Source organism: Periophthalmus magnuspinnatus, chromosome 7, assembly GCF_009829125.3.
Source record: "Periophthalmus magnuspinnatus isolate fPerMag1 chromosome 7, fPerMag1.2.pri, whole genome shotgun sequence".
In the NCBI taxonomy this organism is placed as follows: Eukaryota; Metazoa; Chordata; class Actinopteri; order Gobiiformes; family Gobiidae; genus Periophthalmus; species Periophthalmus magnuspinnatus.
In genome coordinates this window covers 33,410,135-33,435,678 of record NC_047132.1, presented here as the reverse complement: position 1 = coordinate 33,435,678, position 25,544 = coordinate 33,410,135, and the positions used below count along the sequence as shown (strand labels likewise).

The following is a 25,544-nucleotide window of genomic DNA, read 5'->3' as shown; positions in this document are numbered from 1 at the left end:
CCCAATGATCTGAAGGTTGGTGGTTCAAACCCCACAGTCAGATTCACTTAAAGAGGAGGTTTTAAAGAGGAGGTATTTACTTCTGTGGCGTATTAAAGAGGAGGTATTAAAGAGGAGGTATTAAAGAGGAGGTATTTACTTCTGTGGGGTATTAAAGAGGAGGTATTTACTTCTGTGGGGTATTAAAGAGGAGGTATTTACTTCTATGGGGTATTAAAGAGGAGGTATTTACTTCTATGGGGTATTAAAGAGGAGGTATTTACTTCTATGGGGTATTAAAGAGGAGGTATTTACTTCTGTGGGGTATTAAAGAGGAGGTATGTACTTCTGTGGGGTATTAAAGAGGAGGTATGTACTTCTGTGGGGTATTAAAGAGGAGGTATGTACTTCTGTGGGGTATTAAAGAGGAGGTATTTACTTCTGTGGGGTATTAAAGAGGAGGTATGTACTTCTGTGGGGCATTAAAGAGGAGGTATTTACTTCTGTGGGGCATTAAAGAGGAGGTATGTACTTCTGTGGGGCATTAAAGAGGAGGTATTTACTTCTGTGGGGTATTAAAGAGGAGGTATTTACTTCTATGGGGTATTAAAGAGGAGGTATTTACTTCTATGGGGTATTAAAGAGGAGGTATTTACTTCTGTGGGGTATTAAAGAGGAGGTATTTATATCTTCATGTTTCCTTTTATTGTTTTGAAAATGCTATATTCACCCAAAATAACTTATTAACATGTTTTATACGTTTTACTTTCTGCTCCGACTCTTCTCTTTGCTCTCTGTGCTAAGCCCCTCCCCCTTCAGAGCACACTCCCAACACAATCAGCTGCGTCCCACTAATGAACCTACTGCACATTTCCCTGAGGTCGCTCCTGCTAGCGTTAGCAACAGGTTTGAATGCTAAACCAGCGGTGTGGGCGGGAGGGGGCGTTACCTTCAACAGCCTCGCTCCTGATTGGCTCTGTGGTTGCTATGATACGGTTGGAATTCATTTGAAGCTGGACGCTGTGGGTGACGTCACACTCACTCAGTCACTTCTTTTACTCAGTCTTTGGTCTAAACTTATCCCATCTTGTCTTGTGTTTTACTGGTTTATGTAAAACAGTGAAACGTCTCGACTTTGATCTGATCTGTGACGCGAGCGCCGCGGTTCACGGGTTAAAAACCGTCACATTTAAAGCCCAGGGGCGTAACACTGGTTGTATTATCTATAAATACTCTTCCTCCTATTCCAGGAAACACCTTCAAGAGAAATCTGACAATATACAAACAACAAAATCAAGTTGAGTTAATTAAGAAGCGTGTCACTTTCAGACTCCTTCAGACCTTATCGTTGTGCGGATAAATGTGTTTGCAAATGGAGCTGTGTGTGTTTTGTGAGAGTGTCGACAAATCCACAGCTCTAATCCGTCTAAACCAGCCTATTAACAGATATGAACTGGATCAACCGGGCGCTGGCTTATCGCAGTAATATCTGCAGCCCCAGTGTGTGTGTGTGTGTGTGTGTGTGTATGTGTGTGGGGGGGTGTGTGTGGGTGTGTTGTGTGTGTTGTGTGTGTGTTTTGAATATGTACTTTCCCATATGCGCTCTGATAGCCAGATTAGCAGTAGCGCAGAGGATTAAGAATTGATTGTGATTGTAAACTTGATGCAGGAGCAGGGAAAATTCATCCAAGACTGTTTATATAAATGGACAAACGAACCTGCCGCCGGCGCTACATTCCAAACAGGAAGTGCTCTTGGGCGCACTTCCGGCTCCATCGACTCCGGCTCCAATTCACTTTCTATTGAAAATCTGTGTCCCGTCTCTCTGTAACTGCTGTTGTCAGACTCTTCATGTTGGTTCTTTTCCTTCTTTCCCCGAGGTCGCTCCGTTAGCTAGCTAGCGTTAGCAACAGGTTTGATTGACAGCGTTGCTAAGCAGTAAGGAACATTCATTACCTTCAACAGCCTCGCTTTGGATTGGCTCTTTGGTTGCTATGATACTTGCAAACAGAACTCTGCTCCAAATTAGCCGCTGCTAGCCTCGATGAGCTTCATTTGACTGGAGCCAAACGCTAAGATGCTATTAAAATGTGTCTTTAGTCTATTATTGACATTAGAACATTCTATCTAGCTGTACTATTTAAAGCTGCACTGTGTAACTTCTCTGGTGAGGGGTCTGCCACCTGCTCGTCTCCGTGAAGATGTCACTGCTTTACCTGAAATATTAAACTTATCTATCTCCATGGAGACTAGCAGTTAGCTGTGACAATGCACGTTTTTCAATAAATAGCAATTAAAAAAAGGTCTGTGATTTAAGAGACCTTTTTTCATTTATTCTTTTGTCTTTAAGGAGCAACAGAATTGATCCGCCTGAGAGGGAAGAATGGACACTTATTCACCAGGGACAAATTCTCCGCAGACGGACAAACAGCGGCTGAAATACTCTCCGTGTCCCATTTCAGCACGGAGGCGGCTGCTCAGACGAGTGCCCTTCGTCGGCCGGGTATTTCTAATGGCACTTCGAACGGTACATGGAAGGGTACTTGAAAAGGTACTTCAAACAGACACAGACAACTGCAGAACCTTATGTCAGTTACACAGTGACGTGGACGTGCCCAGTGATCACAACCATAAAGGTCAAAACATCTGCTCTTCAACGCGGTTTGTTCTGACGTCACATGAAGCTGGTTTAGTGAATACGATTCCAGCTCCACAGATGAACGCTGTCGTTGTGTCCTTGGGCGAGACACTTAACCCGCCTCGCCCCAGTGTCTGTGTGAATGTGTGTGTGGTTCTTGATGTAAAGTGTTTTGAGCCTTGAAAGTTGAAGGTTGAATTTACCATTTGTGTGTTTCCCTGAATAAGACTAAACTTTTTCAGTAGAACAAAAACCTCAGGTGCTGCTTCCATCCGAGCGACGACATTTACATCACAGAATCTAAAATGTGTTTGTCATAGATTATATTTTGTGACTTTTCTTGAGTTTCCAAACACAGAGGCTCTGGACTGATTGAAATTCACGGAGCGGTTTTGCCGAGCGTAGGACCTCGTTAAAGTTGTACCTGTTTTGAGAGCAGAGGGGCCGTTGGACGTGACGCTGTAAACCTGCAGAAACTCTCCCGCTCTGCTGCCGCCGACGATGTTGAAGCCGAACCCCCTGGTGCCCTTTATGATGTGTGTGTGGACCGGGAAACCCCTGAGCTCCGAGGGCTGGTCTGTGAACCCTGGAGGCGACAATAAACACACACAAATGAACAATTATGGTGATGTTTTCAAGGAACAAAAAGATGTATTTTTTTTTGTTTAATGTGGTGAAACAGACAAACAGATGGTGGAGTTTTAACTACAACAAAAATAAACAACAAGAGATTGGTTCAAAAGAAATCTATTAATATCTTCAAAATGTAATCCAACTCAGTTATGCAACACAAATATCTTATAAACTCTAATTCTAACCCCTAACCTTAACCCTTAATCCTAACTCTACCCCTAACCCCTAACTCTAACCCTAACCCCTAACTCTAACCCCTAACTCTAACCCCTAGCTCTAACCCCTAACCCTAACCCCTAACTCTAACTCTAACCCTAACCCCTAACTCTAACCCCTAACTCTAACTCTAACCCTAACTCTAACCCCTAACTCTAACCCTAACCCCTAACTCTAACCCCTAACTCTAACCCCTAACTCTAACCCTAACCCCTAACTCTAACTCTAACCCTAACCCCTAACTCTAACCCCTAACTCTAACTCTAACCCCTAACTCTAACTCTAACCCTAACCCTAACCCCTAACTCTAACCCCTAACTCTAACCCCTAACCCTAACCCCTAACTCTAACCCCTAACTCTAACCCCTAACTCTAACCCTAACCCCTAACTCTAACTCTAACCCTAACCCCTAACTCTAACCCCTAACTCTAACCCCTAACTCTAACCCCTAACCCTAACCCCTAACTCTAACCCCTAACTCTAACCCCTAACTCTAACTCTAACTCCTAACCCTGACCTTGACACTAATCCCTAACCCCAAATCTAAGACGCACCATAAACCTGTACCCTAATCCCTAACCCCATTCCCTCTAACCCCTAACTCTAACCCTAACCCCTAAATCTAACCCCTGACCCTGATCCTAACCCCTAACCTCTAACTCTTTCTACAACTTTTCATTCAAATGTTTAAATTTTCCTAAAGTTCATCTGTACTTTCACATGAATAAACTGCATTATACAATAACATATCTTCTCTTTCAGATTTCAAACTTGCTCCTAAACCTTGTGTTTGTGCCCAAAGCGCAGACGACAGCGCCTTCTCCTGGTGACAGCGGCGTACTGCACGTTTCAAATATAACTCCATCACTCAGCACAGACTCTGCGTTTAGCATCAGTCATGTCAGATTAAAACACAAACATCAGATCCCATTTCTCCCACCAGCGTCTTTATGATGTGACTGGATTATGAAACGCCGCCCCCTATCGCACGGCCGCCGCACATCACCGCGGCAACCTCAGGCACTTCTGGCATTTTTCCAACCGCTCCGAGCTCCGGTCCTTAATCACATTCTCGTTCATCCAAAAGCCCATTCCATTTCATTTGCCTCTAACAACCCTGGCCGGGCGCGGCGCTTCCTCCATGAATACGGCGGCGTCATTAGCCGGCGGAGCAGCTAAACGTGTCAGTGTTCAGTACATCTGCAGAGAGACGCAGACTCGGGGAGGAGCGCGGGAACAAGGGGCCCCACTCACACTCGTTTCTGTAGACGTTCTCTCTGCTCGGAGCTCGAGGACTCTGCCAGCTGCTCCTCTTTGGGACGCCGCTTTGAGAGACAAGAGGGACAAAAGTCAAGCTCTTCACACACAGAAGACGAGGATTATGTCACACAGATACAGAACGCACAATAGTGATCGGTATAAAAATAAACCCGACAAGTGTGAGGATCATCTGCGTTTAGAGGAGGCAAAGAATCAATCCCTGATACTGATACTGATACTGAGCTAGACGCATGTTTGAGCAGTATCTGTACTCTACTTTTTACTTTTACTTCACTACATTTGAGAGCAGTATCTGTACTTTACTTTATACTTTAGTTTGAGTACATTTGAGAGCAGTATCTGTACTTTCTACTCCACTACAGACACAGACCTGCTGAATAGTCTGAGGGTTTATTTTTAATACGTTCAGAATTTGAACAAAACAAAAAAGTACAAATACGAACTGAAAAAAACCCCGATGGATTCAGTCCGTTCAGCTCAAATCTTTATCAAAATCACCACATTTGAAGCTTTATAAGACTCAAAATCTGTGAGAAATACTTTTACTTTTTACTCTTTAAGTACATTTTGAAACAGGTACTTTAATACTTTTACTTAATTAGATTATTCTATGTGATACTTTTACTTTAGTATTTTTCTGCACTTTTACTTAACAAAATCGAGTACTTCTTCCATCCCTGTGATACGAACGATCAGAAAGAATGTGATGACATAATGACACGGACTTGGGGTTGTGTCACGTTGTTGTCATGGAGACCATTTTACTCTGCCTGCGATGTTCCATAGTATGACATATTTATCGAGTATTGATTTAAACACTGGAGTTTTATTTATTTATTTATTAGTTATTTATTTAGTAATTTATTTATTTAGTATTTTTTTAGTAATGTATTTATTTATGTATTTATTTAGTAATTTATTTATTTAGTTATTATTTATTTATGTATTTATTTAGTAATTAATTAATTTATTTAGTTAATTATGTATTTATTTAGTAATTTATTGATTTATTTAGTTAATTATTTATTTATTGATTTATTTAGTAATTTATTGATTTATTTAGTTATTTATGTATTTATTTAGTAATTTACCCCTCCCCGAACCGCCACCTTAACGTGGTGGAGGGGTTTGAGCACCCGAATGATCCTGGGAGCTATGTTGTCGGGGGCTTCATGCCCCTGGTAGGGTCACCCATGGCAAACAGGTCCTGGGAGACGGGTCTGACTAAGAGCGGTTCAGAAGCCCTTCATGAAGAAAAATACAACAAGGCAGTTTACGTCGCCCGGACTGGCGTTACCGGGGCCCCACCCTGGAGCCAGGCCTGGGGTGGGTGCTCGGCAGCGAGCGCCTGGTGGCCGGGCCTTTCCCCACGGGGCCCGGTCGGGCCCAGCCCGAAGAAACGACGTGGGGCCGTCCTCCCGTGGACCCACCACCTGCGGGAGGAGCCATGAGGGGCGGGTGCGGAGAGATCCGGGTAGCAGTCGAAGGCGGGGACCTCGACGACCGGATCTCCGGACATGGAGACTAGCTCTGGGGACATGGAATGTCACCTCGCTGGGGGGGAAGGTGCCTGAGCTTGTGCGGGAGGTTGAGCGTTACCGGCTAGATATAGTCGGCCTCACCTCCACGCACAGCTTGGGCTCTGGAACCCATCTTCTTGAGAGGGGTTGGACTCTCCATTTCTCTGGCGTTGCCCGCGGGGAGCGGCGGCGAGCTGGTGTGGGCTTGCTCATTGCCCCACAGCTCAGCCACTGCGTGTTGGGGTTCACTCCGGTGAACGAGAGGGTCGCGTCCCTGCGCCTTCGGGTCGGGGACAGGTCTCTCACTGTTGTGTCGGCCTACGGGCCAAACAGCAGTGCAGAGTACCCGGCCTTCTTGGAGTCCCTGGGAGGGGTACTAGACAGTGCACCAACCGGGGACTCCGTTGTTCTCCTGGGGGACTTCAACGCCCATGTGGGTAACGACAGTGACACTTGGAGGGGCGTGATTGGGAGGAACGGCCTCCCCGATCTGAACCCGAGCGGTGTTTTGTTATTGGACTTCTGTGCTAGTCACAGCTTGTCCATAACAAACACCATGTTCGAGCACAAGGGTGTCCATCGGTGCACATGGCACCAGGACACTCTAGGTCGGAGGTCGATGATCGACTTTGTTGTCGTGTCATCTGACCTCCGACCGCGTGTCTTGGACACTCGGGTGAAGAGAGGGGCTGAGCTGTCAACTGATCACCACCTGGTGGTGAGTTGGATCCGCTGGCGGAGGAGGAAGCCGGACAGACCTGGCAGGCCCAAGCGCATTGTGAGGGTCTGCTGGGAACGTCTGGCGGAGCCCTCTGTCAGGGGGGTCTTCAACTCCCGCCTCCGGGAGAGCTTCTCCCTGATCCCGGGGGAGGTTGGAGACATGGACTCCGAGTGGGCCATGTTCTCCACCTCTATTGTTGATGCGGCTGCTCGTAGCTGTGGTCGTAAGGTCTGTGGTGCTTGTCGCGGCGGCAATCCCCGAACCCGGTGGTGGACACCGGAAGTAAGGGATGCCGTCAAGCTGAAGAAGGAGTCCTATCGAGCCTTGTTGGCTCGTGGGACTCCTGAGGCAGCTGATGAGTACCGGCAGGCCAAGCGTGCCGCGGCTCGGGCAGTCACAGAGGCAAAAACTCGGGGTTGGGAGGAGTTCGGGGAGGCCATGGAGGAGGACTATCGGACGGCCTCAAAGAGATTCTGGCAAACCGTCCGACGCCTCAGGAGGGGAAAGCAGTGCTTCACCAACACTGTTTACAGTGCGGGTGGAGAGCTGCTGACCTCGACTGGGGATGTTGTCGGGCGGTGGAAGGAATACTTTGAGGATCTCCTCAATCCCACTGTCACGTCTTCCGAGGAGGAAGCAGAAACTGGGGACCCAGAGGCGGACTCGTCCATCACCCTGGCTGAAGTCACTGAGGTGGTTGGCAAGCTCCTCGGTGGCAAGGCTCCGGGGGTGGATGAGATCCGTCCTGAGTACCTCAAGTCTCTGGATGTTGTGGGACTGTCTTGGCTGACACGTCTCTGCAACATCGCGTGGCGGTCGGGGACAGTACCTGTGGAATGGCAGACCGGGGTGGTGGTCCCTCTGTATAAAAAGGGGGACCGGAGGGTGTGTTCCAATTACAGGGGAATCACACTCCTCAGCCTTCCCGGTAAGGTCTATTCCAGGGTGCTGGAGAGGAGAATCCGACCGATAGTCGAACCTCGGATTCAGGAGGAGCAGTGTGGTTTTCGTCCTGGTCGTGGAACACTGGACCAGCTCTATACTCTCCATCGGGTCCTCGAGGGCTCATGGGAGTATGCCCAACCAGTCCACATGTGTTTTGTGGATCTGGAGAAGGCATTCGACCGTGTCCCTCGTGGTGTCCTTTGGGGGGTGCTCTGGGAGTATGGGGTCCGGGGCTCTTTGCTAAGGGCTGTCCGGTCCCTGTATGACCGGAGCAGGAGCTGTGTTCGCATTGCCGGCAGTAAGTCAGACCTGTTCCCAGTGCATGTTGGACTCCGCCAGGGCTGCCCTTTGTCACCGGTTCTGTTCATTATATTTATGGACAGAATTTCTAGGCGCAGTCAGGGGCCGGAGGGGGCCTGGTTTGGGAACCACAGGATTTCATCTCTGCTGTTTGCAGATGATGTTGTCCTGATGGCTTCTTCGAGCCAGGACCTGCAGCAGGCACTGGGGCGGTTTGCAGCCGAGTGTGAAGCGGCTGGGATGAGAATCAGCTCCTCCAAATCCGAGGCCATGGTTCTCGACCGGAAAAAGGTGGTTTGCTCTCTCCGGGTGGGTGGTGAGTCTCTGCCCCAAGTGGAGGAGTTCAAGTATCTCGGGGTCTTGTTCACGAGTGAGGGAAGGATGGAGCGTGAGATTGACAGGCGGATCGGTGCAGCGTCTGCAGTGATGCGGTCGCTGTATCGGTCCGTTGTGGTAAAGAAGGAGCTGAGCCGGAAGGCGAAGCTCTCGATTTACCGGTCAATCTACGTTCCTACCCTCACCTATGGTCATGAGCTTTGGGTAATGACCGAAAGGACAAGATCGCGGATACAAGCGGCTGAAATGGGCTTCCTCCGCAGAGTGGCCGGGCGCACCCTTAGGGATAGGGTGAGGAGCTCGGTCACACGGGAGGAGCTCGGAGTAGAGCCGCTGCTCCTACACGTTGAGAGGAACCAGCTGAGGTGGCTCGGGCATCTGCTCAGGATGCCTCCTGGACGCCTCCCTAGGGAGGTGTTCTGGGCATGTCCCACCGGGAGGAGGCCCCGGGGAAGACCCAGGACACGCTGGAGGGACTATGTCTCTCGGCTGGCCTGGGAACGCCTTGGGGTCCCACCGGAGGAGCTGGAGGACGTGTCCGGGGTGAGGGAAGTCTGGGAGTCCCTGCTTAGACTGCTGCCCCCGCGACCCGGCCCCGGATAAGCGGAAGAAAATGGATGGATGGATGGATTTAGTAATTTATTGATTTATTTAGTTAATTATTTATTTAGTTATTTATTGATTTATTGATTGATTTATGTATTTATTTAGTAATTTATTGATTGATTTATTTAGTTAATTATTTATTTAGTTATGTATTTAGTAATTTATTGATTTATTGATTGATTTATGTATTTATTTAGTAATTTATTGATTTATTTAGCTCGTTATTATTTATTTACCAATTTTTTTTTATTTATTTAGTAATTTATTTATTTATTCAAACTGGACGTGGCAGGTGGCCTCATAAAGTCTTAGTAGTTTATGTTTTATGCCATACTGCGGAACATTCCAGGTGAATATCTCCATGGAAACTAGCCGATGATGGGCAGTGCACCTTCAGAGAACATTATATTCTATTGTATAGAACTATTTTATGTTCGTTATTTGCTTTGCATCATGGGACTGAAATCAGACGTGAAGAACAGTTTTTTTTTCCTTAGAATCAATAATAACGATCCGACTTTTCCCGTCTCAGTTTTCCCAGTATCGGATCAGCGCGTCCCTCGTCATAACTCTGAAGTTTACGGACATTTTGAGGACCTGTGTGGAGACGTAAACACTCACTCTGCGTAGCTGGACTTCCCCGGGTCGCTGAAGGCCTGGTCCCACGGGTCAAAGGTCATGCCCCGGTAGCTGCCCCCCCTCCTGCTGCCCCTCAGGCCGTTGTAGCTGTACGCGATGTGTCCGTCCTCCGCGCTGGACGCTCGCCGCCGGCTGGGTGATCTGTGACTGAAGGGGGCGCTGCTGCTGACGCCTGCTGCAGTGGACAAACAAAGACTGTGGTAAAAACACAGCTCAGGATGACTCCAGAACAAAAAAGTCAAATATGTTTAAGTATTTGTGTGTTTTTGAACCAATACTTTTGATTCTAGTTTTAGTTTTGATTTGCAGGAGAGTGGACAGGGGGACAAAGGGTCTGTCGTCCCAGGGGCTTAGGGGCCCAGAACTGAAACCTTGGCCTATTCATTTAAATTAGATGGGGGCCCGTGTGAGGCGTCTTGCCCAGCGCCCCCCAATTTATTTATTTATTTTGCTAGTTAGTTATTATTTAATATTTTTTATGTATTTTATTTTATTTTTATGTATGTATTTATTTATTTTTTTTGTTAGTTATTATTTAATATTTTGTATGTATTTTATTTTTATGTATGTATTTATTTTTTTTGTTATTATTTAATATTTTTATGTATTTTATTTTATTTTTATGTATGTATTTATTTTTTTAGTTAGTTATTATTTAATACTTTTATGAATTTTATTTTATTTTTTATGTATGTATTTATTTATTTTTTTAGTTAGTTATTATTTAATATTTTTTATGTATTTTATTTTATTTTTATGTATGCATTTATGTATTTTTTTAGTTAGTTTCTTATTTATTTAATTAGTTATGTATGTATTTATTTAGTTTGTTATTTATTTATTTAGTTAGTTTATTTATTTTATTTTTTTATTCCAAGCACATGTACCAGGTGCACTTAAGGCACATTACACATTTTATAACTTAATCGATAATATTGAAAACCACTCATCGTCCTAAACCCTAAATGAACTTTACTGTAAATTAATGAGTTGGTTTGAATAAACAGTGAAATCAAACACTTCTATAACGACGTATAAATGTTTATTTATTGAGAAAAAGTTCCTCACTGCTGCAAATGAACATCTGGGTTTAGTTTGTTTTCATCAGTCTGGACGCTGCTCACTAGCGCCTCACAGTGGTCACGTGATGTTGCTGTGGCGTGTTTAAACAGGTTTTGGCGCCGTCTTTCTACCGGTGGAGGCAGGACGACAGCGCCATCTGCAGTCCCACGTCTTCAGGTGTGTGACAGATGATGTTTGTCGTCCTCCGTCCTGGTCCATAACGTGCTTCTCTCTTTAGCATTGAATCCAAAATGGCCGCTTTGAGTCGCTCCTGTTCTGTTTCGTGTTTTGTTGCTCCGTTTCCTTCTCACGTTCTGTCCCATGTCCGTGTCCTGAAGCCGTCCTCACGTGGAAAAGGAACAGCGCCACCTGTTTAAATCAGCCGACCAATCACGTGACGGCAACATCACATGACCAGGCGCTAGTGAGCAGTGTCCAAACTGTCAGGCCGAGGCGTGACCGTACGACTCTTTACAATGTAGAGGACACGGAGACGATTGTCCTTGAGAACGTCCTGGTTCAGTCCTGGTTCAGTCCTGGTTCAGTCCTGGTTCAGTCCTGGTTCAGTCCTGGTTCAGTCCTGGTTTAGTCCCTGGTTTAGTCCTGCTTTAGTCCTGCTTTAGTCCTGCTTTAGTCCTGCTTTAGTCCTGCTTTAGTCCTGTTCTAGTCCTGGTTTAGTCCTGGTTTAGTCCTGGTTCAGTCCTGGTTCAGTCCTGCTTTAGTCCTGGTTTAGTCCCTGGTTTAGTCCCTGGTTTAGTCCTGGTTTAGTCCTGTTCTAGTCCTGGTTTAGTCCTGCTTTAGTCCTGGTTTAGTCCTGGTTTAGTCCTGGTTTAGTCCTGTTGATGTTTTTCCATTATAAAACAGGGACAGATCTTTTTTTCAGTGCACGTTTGTGTTTGAGTGATCTGGATCAGTGCCTCCCCCTCGCTCTGTATCGCCCCCTCTCCCCCCTCTGTTTTTCTCCTCCTCCCATGTAGCCTCCCTCTCTTTCCTCTCTCTCTCCCCCCTCACTCCTCTTTTCTCTTCTCTTTATCTCGTGCTGTTTCCTGGCGTCATGCCTCTCTCCCCCTCTCTCTCCTCCCTCTCTCCTCTCTTTCCTCCCCTCTCTCTCTCTCCCTCTTCTCTTTCTCTCGTGCCGTTTCCTGGCGCCGTGCCGCTCTCTTTCTCTCGTTCATGCAGATCTCTGTCGTTCCTGCAGACTCCTGTACCAGCTCCATGTCCCTGCTGCTCCTTTGGCCTTAATCTAATCTGCGACTCACCTTCTGTTCATCTGCTCCACTTTGTACTTTATACTTTATACTTTATACTTTATACTTTCTTTCTCTTCAGAAACATGAGTCCTGTGTTTTATTCATGTACAGTATTATGTCTCCTGTTTTTACATTTAAATGGACTTAAAAGGGCTGTAGTAGTAGTAGTAGTAGTAGTAGTAGTAGTAGTAGTAGTAGTAGTAGTAGTAGTAGTAGTAGTAGTAGTAGTAGTAGTAGTAGTAGTAGTAGTAGTAGTAGTAGTAGTAGTAGTAGTAGTAGTAGTAGTAGTAGTAGTACTTTACCACAGTGTGGTGCTTTGTGACGGGTGTGATTTTATTATATTGTTTCTATATTTTAAACACTGTGCTGCTCTCGCTGTAGAAATAAACATAAATAAAAAACACAGGTGTGTGGTTTGCAGTAAATATATTTATCTGGGTTGAATAAATAGAACACACAGGTGAAGTGGAACATTTTAGACGAGCTACAGTGATTTAAGAAACACGTCAAACACCATCATCTGTGTGAGCCGCGCCCAGAGTGAACAGTGTCACTCTGGACACAGTAAACGGACGCTCCCAGAGCGCCTCAAACAGGAGGACTCCAAGAGGCTCCACCCTCAGGCCACTGTGGTCGACCTTGGGCCGACCTACACCGTCTGCGGTGACAGTAAAAGTGTTTGGAATTGGATCAGCCCCAGATCTTGTATATTTGTGTGAATCTGAGCTGCAGTTTGACACGTTTGTCTGACGAGACAGTTTGGACCAACTCAACATCAGCCATAGTCTCCTCCTACCTCTGTCTGCGCAGGTGAGTCTGGGCCTGTCTGCGCAGGTGAGTCTGGGCCTGTCTGCGCAGGTGAGTCTGGGCCTGTCTGCGCAGGTGAGTCTGGGCCTGTCTGCGCAGGTGAGTCTGCCTCTGTCTGCGCAGGTGAGTCTGGGCCTGTCTGCGCAGGTGAGTCTGGGCCTGTCTGCGCAGGTGAGTCTGGGCCTGTCTGCGCAGGTGAGTCTGGGCCTGTCTGTGCAGGTGTCACAGTGGTTGCCGGGGGGGCGTATGACTCCGCGTATGACACTGTAGTACTGTAGATAGATACTCAGCAAAGGACAGGACAGAGTGAACAGATCAACACAGGGCAGTGAACAACAGACACTTTTGCTAAAGAGACACTATGGAAAACATTTTAACAGGGATGAAAAGAAAGGCGGAGATAAACGGAGCTAAAGAGACGCACGAAAAATAAGACGAGGAGGAGTCTGATGAAGAGTATGGAGCACTGGGCTTCACCGTGACTCCGGTGGGACACGAGGACAGACCGGTGTCTGCTGTGGACAGTGGACAGTGTGAAGACAAATAAGACGCCTCATTACACCTCAGTCTGATGAGACGCTGGAGTTTTTTCAGCGTAAACGTGTCAAATATGAACAACAATCATCCACTTTGTGAATGTGATTAAAACCAACGAGCTCTGAGCATCATGTGAGGAGGAGTAAACTGATAAATGACTTGTTTTAATTTGATGTTTATTTAATTTTATTTTTTTTATTTGATATTTAATTAAATTTCATTATATTTTATTTTTTCAGTATCAAATGGTTCAGTCAGTTGTTTCAACATATGTATAGTTCAAAAAAGGATAAAATAAAATAAATAATAATAATAATTTAATTATTTAATAATAATCTCAGAGGGGGGGGGGGGGGCATGATAGAAAATAACTGAGACGCCCTGGTCTAAGCTCTGAGTGTTTGAACAATCCCACGGTGAATTCTGCTTAAGACTGAAACGACATCAAGGATCAAAAACCACGTCTCTGAACGTTTCCACCATGAGTCAGTTTTTCTGTGGTGACTTTTCTCGACCTCCTGATTAAAACCCAAAAAGTCAAAAACATCATGAGCCTTTGACCGTCTGGATTCAGAACGTCTGCCCTCCTGAGGTTTGTGTCGTCCCTGAGCCTGAACCTGCCTCGTCCCGCATCTCCACAGACCAGACTCTCCACAGACCAGACTCTCCACAGACCAGACTCTCCACAGACCAGACTCTCCACAGGCTCATTTTCTGTTTCATGTTTTAACCCAAGACCCTAATGAACTCAGGCTCTTTGTGCACAACAGACGCACGCTTCAGTTCTGGCTCTCTTGTTGCAGACTGTGGCTCAGTTGTGGCTCTTGTTGCAGGCTGTGGCTCAGTTGTGGCTCTTGTTGCAGACTGTGGCTCAGTTGTGGCTCTTGTTGCAGACTGTGGCTCAGTTGTGGCTCTTGTTGCAGACTGTGGCTCAGTTCTGGCTCTTGTTGCAGACTGTGGCTCAGTTCTGGCTCTTGTTGCAGGCTGTGGCTCAGTTCTGGCTCTCTTGTTGCAGACTGTGGCTCAGTGTGACCTTGCTCTGGAGATGGTCCAGCGATCGATGAGGCCACGCCCCCTCTGAGAGCCGGGAGCCGGGAGCATACTAATTCTACTAAAGATTGATTCATTTGAGTATCAGAGAGCCGGGGGATCGATACAGGACTCTGAGGCCGAATGAACGTGAACGGCTCTTCAGTCTGAAACTTAAAGGGCCCATGTTCCTTTATTCTCTGATCTGTTTTAATGTCGTTTCCTCGTCACACACAGACCTGGAGTTGTGTTTTGTTGTATTCTCACATGTTTCACACACAAACCTGCAGATTTAGGCTGAGTTCTTCTCTCAAACTGAAAACGCTCTGTTCCACCTTGTGATGTCATCATGTGGTGATACAGGAAGTGCTCCACTGTGTTTTTAAACTCCACACACCTTCATTTCTAGAATCATTTGGATAATAATTTCAGTCCTGGAGTTGCCGAATCTCGACTGAACTAAAGGTAAAAGGAGCTGTTCACTTGGAAACTCACACTTGATGACATCACAAGGTGGAACAGAGCATTTTGAGTTTTGGAGATGTAACAGATTAATAATAAAGTGTGACTCAAACGTGTGAATGAAACAAAACACAACTCCAGGTCTGTTTTTAAGGACGTAACAACATTAGAACATGGATTAAAGCTACAAGAGTCAGTTTCGTGTGATATTGGACGTTAAAATTTGACCCAGAACTATATTATCTCTGCAAATTTTATAATTATTTAGCTGATTTCTGTAAAGAACCATAGATCTTGTCTCCATCTTGTCTCCTTCTTCATATATAAAACCTGTTAACCTCACAGTTTAGACCCTTATGACTCTGAACACAGCAGCAGTTTCAGTTCTGCCTCTTAAAACCCCGAGTCTGTTTTCTGATTTACAAAAACTGAACTAATAAATAAATAAATAAATACATTTTGACGGAGTATAAGTCACTGAAATACTCATCATTTCACTTGTGTGTTCATTCTCGACCAGAAAAAGATGGCGCCCTCTTCAGGTGGAGGAGAGTCCCTGCCTCAAGTGGAGGAGTTCAAGTAGTCCTGGTTTAGTCCTGGTTTAGTCCTGGTTTAGTCCTGGTTTAGTCCCGGTTTAGTTCTGTTTTAGTCCTGTTTTAGTCCAGGTTTAGTCCCGGTTTAGTCCAGGTTTAGTCCCGGTTTAGTCCAGGTTTAGTCCAGGTTTAGTCCTGTTTTAGTCCCGGTTTAGTCCAGGTTTAGTCCAGGTTTAGTCCTGTTTTAGTCCTGGTTCAGTCCAGGTTTAGTCCCGGTTTAGTCCAGGTTTAGTCCTGTTTTAGTCCAGGTTTAGTCCCGGTTTAGTTCTGTTTTTTTGTCCAGGTTTAGTCCCGGTTTAGTCCAGGTTTAGTCCTGTTTTAGTCCAGGTTTAGTCCCGGTTTAGTCCAGGTTTAGTCCCGTTTTAGTCCCGGTTTAGTCCAGGTTTAGTCCTGTTTTAGTCCAGGTTTAGTCCCGGTTTAGTCCCGGTTTAGTCCCATTTTAGTCCAGGTTTAGTCCAGGTTTAGTCCAGGTTTAGACCCGACCTGTACAATGATCTTTTTAAGTGAAGTCCATTATTATTTTGTGTCAAATCTGATTCTTATATTCTTATTCTGATAAATATAAATATTGGAGGCTGCACTTGCCTGACAGACCTGAGTCCTCTTCACTGTTGTCTTCGTCGCCTGTTTTCTCCAGGTTGCTGAGCGATTTGCTCCGTGTTCTGAAGTTTCGGAGCAGATTGCGGTGTTCCTGGTACGTGATGGGGGGGCTGTCGGCGCTGATGTGAACGGGACGTGGCGTTCCATAATAATTCCCTGAAATGTAGAGAAACAAAACACACATTTGAGAAACACAACAGATCGTCACGGTTACGTCATCTGCTTCACTCAGTCACATTTATTTTACAAAAAGCTTCAATCTCAGGCTGTTTCAAATCCGTTTAGACTCGTGTGCGCTCAGACTCGTCATTTTGATCTTAAATGTATTAACCCTCTACATGATCCTGGGGTTTTTATTTCACTATTGTGTCTGTAAATCAAGATATGAACATTAATAACAGACGAATCAGAACCGCTCCACTTCACCTCTGTCATTATTTTGAGTTTATTTATTTATTTTTTGTTATTTTGAGTTTTTTTTTTTTCAGTTCATTTTGAGTTCTTTTTTCTTCTGTTTTTTGGGGTTTTTGTTTCTTTTTTTTGCTATTTTGAGGGTTTTTTCTGTCATTTTAGGATTTTTTATTTTTATTGTGAGTTATTGAGTGTTTTTTTTTAAGTTATTTTGAGTTCATTTTTGTTTATTTTTTATTATTTTGAGTTTTATTGTTATCATTATTATTTTTTGTTATTTTGAGTTTTGTTATTTTGAGGTTTGGGTTTTTTAAGTTATTTTTCAGGTTTTGTTTGTTTTTGTTATTTTGAGTTTGTTTTTTGAAAATCTGTCCCCTCTCTCTGTCTCTGCTGCTTCAGACTCATTCTGGTCTTAAATGTTCGTATTAACCCTCTACATGATCCTGAGGTTTTTATTTCACTATTGTGTCTGTAAATCAAGATATGAACATTAATAACAGACAAATCAGGTCCTTCTTTCCCCGAGGTCGCTCCTGTTAGCGTTAGCAACAGGTTTGATTGACAGCGTTGCTAAGCGCTCGCTCTCTGCTAAACCAGCGGTGTGGACGGGAAGAGGCGTTACCTTCAACAGCCTCGCTCCTGATTGGCTCTTCGGTTGCTATGATACTCATGGTCAGAATTCCAAATAAGTAACTCAGCTCCAGATTCGACGCTCTAACTGCTCCAGCCTCGATGAGCTTCATTTGGAGCTGAAGCTGTGGTGACGTCACACTCACTCGGTCAGTTCTTCATACGGACTGTGATCCAGACAGGTGGGAGCCATTTTGTGTGAATGTTCTGCTCTAAATGAAACAGACTTTAAGACGTACAAGATGAGATAAACTCAACGTGACTCTCTGATGTCATTTCCTCGTCACAAACAGACCTGGAGTTGTGTTTTTTTGTTTCATTCTCACATGTTTAACACACAAACTCTGCATATTTAAACTGAGCTCTTCTCTCAAAATGAAAACACTCTGTTCCACCTTGTGATGTCATCATGTGGTGATACAGGGAGTGCTCCACTGTGTTTTTAAACTCCACACACCTTCATTTCTAGAATCATTTGGATCATTTCAGTCCTGGAGTTGCCACTTATCTCGACTGAACTAAAAGGTAAAAGGAGGAGGAGTTAACTTGAAAACTACCACTTCATGACATCACAAGGTGGAACAGAGCGTTTTGAGCTTTGGAGATGTTACAGACTGATAGTAAAGTGAAACAAAACTCAACTCCAGGTCTGTTTTTGACGAGGAAACGAGATGAGAACCTGGATTAAAGCTACAAGAGTCAGTTTCTGTGATATAGAACCTGTAAAATACTTTCTTAATATAATGTCGTATTACTGTTTCTTTAAATGCAGATGGTTTCCACTTTGATCTTTGCTCATGGTGCTTATTCTTGTGTCTCTGGGCAAGACACTTCCAATTCCCTCTGCAACTGCAAAATAATAAACAAAACGCTTTAAATACAAAGTTCACTTGTTTCGTTTGTCCACTGATCTGAAGGTTGGTGGTTCGAATCCCGCTCTCGCACTCTGAAGGTGGAAAAAGTGCGATTATTCCAGTTTAAAAATCCTTTGTTTCCTGTCGTTTCCAGCTCGATTACATAAAATCAGTCGTGTTTCCAGGTGGTACCTCAGACCCTCTTGATCCATATTAATGCCACAGTCAGTTCTCGTCTCGCCGTAGGCCCCGAGGCTCCTCCCTCTGAAAGGTCAGCGTCCTCCCTCTGATTAAACAGCTTTGCCGCATTCGCATCCATAATTTATCAGACCATAATGGCCCCGGTGAGTATCGCTTCCACCTGCGACTCGTGACAGTGATGCCACAGCCAGAGATCAGCGTCAGAGCGACTCCAGAGAAACCGCCGTAAATGCCACAGGACAGAGACGTAACGCGGCTCGACGGAGGGTTTGGTTCATTATTGTGTAGGTTCTGTTTACGTTCTTGGGCTGATTTACATTACGAGACAAAGACACATCAGGAAAGTGTCAAATGTTCATCCTTTTGTGCTTCTTCTATTGTTAAGAATCTGGGACCCCAAACTTTATATATTAATCCTAATAATAATAACATTTTAAAGCTTAAATCTGATAAACAAGATAAAAACACGTTATATTTTTAGTTTGTCGTCTTTAGCAGTTGTGTGTTCATTTAATTGGACTGTAAAAATCACAGAACTCAATAATTATGTCTGATTTTTGTGTGTTTAAAAAAAATAAAAAGAAAAAAAGGGAAAAAAAATACGCTGGTTTAGCAGGGAACAGGCGCTTAGCAACGCTGTCAATCAAACCTGTTGCTAACGCTAACAGGATTTGTCTGTTATTAATGTTCATATCCTGATTTACAGACACAAATGTGAAATAAAAACCCCAGGATCATGTAGAGGGTTAATACGTCTCTGATCAGCAGGGCCGGTCCAGACTATAATCAGACTGAGCAGCTGCTCAGGGCCCCGAGGCCAGCAGGGGGCCCCCAAGAGCTCATATATTTATATTGAAAATATAATAATATGTCAAGTTTTATTGGACACAGGGCTGATGTGTTTACAGCCTGAATATCCCTCTGAAACAATTACATTTGTTTTATTTCTATTGTAGTAAAATATCTACTGCTGCTACATTTGTTTTTGAGTCGGGCAGAGGTGAGGGCAGCTCTGTGTTTACACCGGAGCAAGGACCCGACATCATGGAAATGTGAGAAACACACAACTGGACACACAACTGAACACACAACTGAACACATTAAAATCCAAGAGAAACGAAGAAAAAAAGGTCTAGAATTTTGAAACTCTTGCCTCCCCCCTTATGTTTGTGTCGCTCTTATATGTTTGTGTTGTTGTGTGTTTGTGTCGTTCTTATATGTTTGTGTTGTTGTGTGTTTGTGTCGCTCTTATGCGTTTGTGTCGTTCTTATATGTTTGTGTCGTTCTTATACGTTTGTGTTGTTCTTATGTGTTTGTGTTGTTCTTATATGTTTGTGTTGTTGTTGTGTGTTTGTGTTGTTCTTATTTGTGTGTGTTGTTGTTGTGTTGTTGTAGTTGTGTCGTTCTGGATGTTTTCAGTCTGATGTTGTTCAGATAAAAACAAAAACAACTGGTCAAAGTGATGAGAGTCAGAATGTGTCAAATGTGAATCAACAACAGCTGAGCCAGGAGGGGGCCCCAGAGACACATTCAGCCCAGGGTTCCTGAGAGGAGAGGGCCCCAGAGACACATTCAGCCCAGGGCCCCTGAGAGGAGGGGGCCCCAGAGACACATTCCGCCCCGGGGCCCCCTTAAAGCTGGGACCGGCCCTGCTCGTCTGGATCCCTCTCACCTTTAAACTTGCCGCTCTCCATCAAAGCTCCAGATTCTTCCAGGGAAAAAAACTCCTCCACCGACACGAAGTTGTAGTCGACCCCGGAGATCTCTCCCACTCGGGGCTGGCGGGTGGTGCCTGTGACGGAGGAGACAACGGCAAAATATCACCTCATACATCAAACCCAAAGGGACGCACGCTCCGCTCCTCCCTCCGCGTTGATTTGTCGGTTAATCAGGACCTTTTGCGCTCTCATGACTCAGCATTTAAGCAAAACAAGTCAGCAAACTATAAATAGTCCAAACATCTGAGACGATTAAACGCACGCCACATCACGGCGAAGGGCAGGCGTAGAAAAACAACTGACGCAAACCTGTCACGAGAACATGTTCAGAGACGATAAACGATAAGACGAGGCAAGTTAAACGCTATTTTAAATCTAAAATACTGTTAAAAATCACGGGTTCAATTGAATAAACAGCAAAATCAAACACTTTAGTCGTTATTTTTGAATCTGTAATGAGTCGGACACGTTATAAATTCAAACTTTTACGGTTTAAATCTGACCATAAAGCCCAAAAATAGCCAAAAATGTCCCGGTAGAGCGAAGAAAACGATGACCGCGGAGGTGGGTTTCATGTGATAACGTCGTACTTTAGTGTAACTCCTTCATAATGTTCGGATCGATATTAACACCATGAAACATTTATGAGCTACTGGGGACGTCTTAAAGTCTCTCCATCACCGCGGCGACGAGGCAGCGGTCACGTGATCGATGCACCTGATCGACGCTGACCTTGATCTGAGAAAACGTCCGGCGAAGGATGTTCTTATTTCAGTGGGACTCGAGTGTAACAGAACAAAAACGGTGACGTCGAAGCTCATGATGTCACACGGTGGGATGTTACAGCAGGGGGCGCTAAACTACATTGTGTTATTGAGAGTAAAATGGTGGCTAATATGCCAACTGACCTACATATCTGTTTTCACGTGAGACTTGAGATTTATCAAATAAACCTCTTCTCCTTGGTATTTAAACTAAATACCAGGGAATACCTAGACTAAACCAGGACTGAACCGGGACTAAACCGGGACTGAACCGGGACTGAACCGGGACTGAACCGGGACTGAACCGGGACTAAGCCGGGACTGAACCGGGACTGAACCGGGACTGAACCGGGACTGAACCGGGACTGAACGGGGACTGAACGGGGACTAAACCGGGACTGAACCGGGACTGAACCGAGACTAAGCCAAGACTAAACCGGGACTGAACCGGGACTGAACCGGGACTGAACCAAGACTAAACCGGGACTAAACCGAGACTAAACCGAGACTAAACCGGGACTGAACCGGGACTGAACCGGGACTGAACCGGGACTGAACCGGGACTGAACCGGGACTGAACCGGGACTAAGCCGGGACTAAGCCAGGACTAAGCCAGGACTAAGCCAGGACTGAACGGGGACTGAACGGGGACTGAACGGGGACTGAACGGGGACTGAACCGGGACTGAACCCAGGGCTAAATCAAGTGTAAAGGAGTCAGTGCAGAGACCTGAGCACAGGACACATGTGTGAAGTACTTCCTGGTTCTAGTCCTGACCCGAGCAGCAGTGTTCTGGATGTTCTGAATGTTCTGAATGTTCTGGATGTTCTGAATGTTCTGGATGTTCTCGATGTTCTGTTCTGTGGCTCGTTTGGAGAGTCCAGTGATCAGGACGTTACAGTCGTCTAATCTACTGGACACAAACGCAGGATAAGTCTGAGTCTGGTTTGGACAGTTTACCTTTGACCTTTGACATGTTTTTAGACGGTTAAAAAGCTGCAGATGTTTTGATTTTCTGTGTCTGTTAAAGTTCAAGTCTGAGTCCATTATTACCTCTAAATTTCCCGTCCGACATTAAGAACAAGCCTGAACACGCGGCGAGAAACACGTCATGTTTTTATCTCTTTTTATTTTCCATTAAACTCTTAAACCTCTTCATTTGCAGAACGAACCACAAGCCACAGACAACGACCTTGACCACAGTAACGCTTCCTCCCAAGACACAGGAGGAAACGAGTCCAAACTGAGGACAAATGCGCGTCCTTCTGCCTCGTGTGACGACAGAGGGGGGCCTGTAGGGGGAGTCACACCCACGCAGCCCATAAAACCCATGATTAATGCGCCGGACGTCCAGGGAGAAGCCGGGCCGGTCACAATGACACTCAGGACTCTATACTGTAAATACAAAAACGCACTTTACACTGAGGAGCTTTCAGAAAGTACTACAGAAAATACTACAGAGAGAAGAGGAGGTCGGGGGTAATTAGGCAGAGTTTGGGGAATTGTTAAAATAAAAAGTAGGAGTGAGTTGTGGTGGTTTGAGAACAGGAAGTGAAGAGGGAAAAGAAGCTGTTTCCTAAAATACAAAAGGAAATATCTTTAATTTTATTTTTTTCTTATAAATAAAAACTGTTGTAATCTTGTAAAAAAAAAAAAAAACACAAAAAAAAGAGTTGAGATTCCACTGAAGCTCCACAGTCACTATGAGACACATCAGCTGAGTGTTTGCCCCCTGATCTGAAGGTTGACAGTTCAAATCCCGCTCTCGACATTAAAAAAAAAACATTGGTTGAGGGGCCAAAATCCACCGAGCCGCAGGTCGACGGTTCGATTCCAGCTGATTCCTTGATGTAAAACGTTTTGAGAGACTTGAAGGTGGAAAAGTGCTGCGTAAAAATGTGACTTTTTACCTTTTTTTTTGGTTCATATTTTTCTTATAAACAAAAACTATTATAATCTTATAAAAATAGTTGAGGTTCCGCTCCGTGCTGTAGCTACGCACTTAAAAATAAAATAAAATCATGTATGAACTGGTTTATAGAAACATAAATAGTGACAATTCACGCTCAAAAACAGGTAAAGCTGCACAAAAAAATAAAATCTGAGCCGCGATACAGCGACGGACAACTGCAAATCATAAACAGTCACATTTTTATACAGAACTTTTCCATCTTCAAGGCTCAGAGGCTTTACATCAAGGAGCCACTCACACATTCACAGTGTCTTGCACAAGGACACAACTGCCAGTCTTCAGATCAATGGACAAACGCTCTACCGACTGAGCCACTGAGCCGTGTTCACGCTCTGGTGCTTCATCGTTCGGCTCATTTACTTTTAAAACATGAGCCGTGTTGATGATCACAGACGGGGATGGGTTCGTTCCCCTGAAGAGCGTCTCATTATGGAAGTCTCCTCAGGTCCCTCCCTCCTCAGGTCCCTCTCTCCACATCCGTCTATTTTTAAATAAAGATCTCAGGAGGATCTGCTGATGTCTTCTGACATGTGAGTAATGCTTCTATCGCCCCAGGACTCCTTTGGCTCCTTTGGCTCCTCCGGCTCCTCCGGCTCCTCCAGCTCCTCCGGCTGATGTGGTGGAGGCAGCCGCTCATTATCTATGTGTCCTCTGTGGAGAGATCTACGGCGTGTCAGCGGGGAGGCGGGGGGAGGGCGGGGGAGGCGGCAAGGGAGGAGGGAGGCGACGGAGCAGGACAGTGAGGGACAAGGGAGGAGACGGAAGACAGCGAGGGAGGAGGGAGGCGAGGGAAGAGAGAGGTGAGGGAGGAGGACAGTGAGGGACAAGGGAGGAGACGGAAGACAGCGAGGGAGGAGGGAGGCGAGGGAAGAGAGAGGTGAGGGAGGAGGACAGTGAGGGACAAGGGAGGAGACGGAAGACAGCGAGAGATGAGGCAAGGGAGGACAGCGAGGGAGGCAGAATAGGGAGGAAAGAGGTGAGGGAAGAGAGAGGTGACGGAGGAGGGAGACGAGGGAGGGCAGCGAGGGAGGAGGAGGTTGGGGGGGGGCTTTATTGGCATGTTCCTCGTCTCCGTCGTCTCTGTCGTCTCCGTGGGCAACGCTCCCGATCCCCGAGAGGCCAGAGCTCAGGATGGAAGAGGTAATTACACCAAAGAGCGCTGTCCGTCAAACACAGAATGACAGGGAGGAAGAGGAGCTGAACTACCCCAGTGACGAGGAGGAAGAGGAGCTGAACTACCCCAGCGACGAGGAGGAAGAGGAGCTGAACTACCCCCAGTGACGAGGAGGAAGAGGAGCTGAACGAGGAGGAAGAGGAGCTCCTTATCTGAGTCCTTTTATGGAGCCGTGACCCTGAGGCGATGAAGGGCACAGACACAAACGACTCCTCAGATTAGAATCGCCGCAGATCAGGAAGTTCATTTGGAGCAAATTCTGATGATTTTTGGACGACGGCGTTTGGGGAAAAGACGGAGACGAGTCCAGATTGAAACAGACACAAATATTCACTGAAAAAAAAAGTCTCCACCTGCGTTTAACTAAACAAATAAGTGTAGAAGGAGAGGAGGAGAGGAGGAGAGGAGGAGAGGAGAGGAAAGGAGGAGAGGAGAGGAGGAGAGGAGAGGAGAGGAAAGGAGGAGAGGAAAGGAGGAGAGGAAAGGAGGAGGAGAGGAGAGGAGGAGAGGAGAGGAGGAGAGGAAAGGAGGAGAGGAAAGGAGGAGGAGAGGAGAGGAGAGGAGAGGAGGAGAGGAGAGGAGGAGGAGAGGAAAGGAGGAGAGGAGGAGAGGAGAGGAGGAGAGGAAAGGAGGAGGGGAGGAGAGGAGAGGAGAGGAGAGGAGGAGAGGAGAGGAGGAGGAGAGGAAAGGAGGAGAGGAGGAGAGGAGAGGAGAGGAGAGGAAAGGAGGAGGGGAGAGGAGGAGAGGAAAGGAGAGGAGGAGAGGAAAGGAGGAGAGGAGAGGGGGGAGAGGAGAAGAGGAGAGGAGGAGAGGAAAGGAGGAGAGGAGAGGGGGGAGAGGAGAGGAGGAGAGGAAAGGAGGAGAGGAGAGGGGGGAGAGGAGAGGAGGAGAGGTTTGTGTGTGTGTGTATGTGTGTGTGTTTATGTGAGTTTGAGCATCTTTAAAGTATAAACACACAAACAGACACACAAATCCAAACTTACACTAAAATTAAATCAATGTTTGTCATTTTTTCAGTAAAGATACAAAAAAAAAGCACAAAATGGGACGTTTCCTGAATATTTTTTAGAATGTTCTTTATCAGAAATACTATGAGAACATGAGGATGATTATGAAACTACAAACATTTTGTGTTTGAAACTACATTCTGCACACGTTAGCATTAGCATTAGGGTTAGCGTTAGCACTGACAAACAAACATGTCTCAGACGTGTAAAGTGTTTAACATGTGACAGTGACATCGACCTGCAGCTCCCTGTCCACTGTCTGACCCTCACCCCCTGACCTCTGACCCACCCGCAGCTCCCTGTCCACTGTCTGACCCTCACCCCCTGACCTCTGACCCACCCGCAGCTCACTGTCCACTGTCTGACCCTCACCCCCTGACCTCTGACCTCTGACCCACCTGCAGCTCCCTGTCCACTGTCTGATCTGTCAGGATTTACTGATTTTAGTGTGAATCTGCACAGCCCTCTGGACGGAGCCGCCGTCCCTCTGGACGGAGCCGCCGTCCCTCTGGACGGAGCCGCCGTCCCTCTGGGTGGAGCCGCCGTCCCTCTGGTGGAGCCGCCGTCCCTCTGGGTGGAGCCGCCGTCCCTCTGGTGGAGCCGCTGCTGGTGGAGCCAGTTCATTTAAAGTTGATATACGACGCTGCTCGGCTGAAGC

General features: G+C 45.9%; 1 protein-coding gene across 1 annotated transcript in view; it reads right to left on the bottom strand.

Annotated features, from left to right (window-relative positions):
• Positions 1 to 25,544, bottom strand: part of LOC117373090 (membrane-associated guanylate kinase, WW and PDZ domain-containing protein 1) — a 115,636-nt gene that overhangs the window by 37,259 nt on the left and 52,833 nt on the right. Inside the window, exons 4-8 of the mRNA XM_055222997.1 lie at positions 19,924 to 20,043; positions 16,137 to 16,311; positions 9,798 to 9,980; positions 4,722 to 4,792; positions 3,042 to 3,203 (exon numbers count right to left, since the gene is read on the bottom strand). Coding sequence (XP_055078972.1) covers positions 3,042 to 3,203; positions 4,722 to 4,792; positions 9,798 to 9,980; positions 16,137 to 16,311; positions 19,924 to 20,043 — 711 coding nt within the window. The remainder of the gene's footprint in view (positions 1 to 3,041; positions 3,204 to 4,721; positions 4,793 to 9,797; positions 9,981 to 16,136; positions 16,312 to 19,923; positions 20,044 to 25,544) is intronic.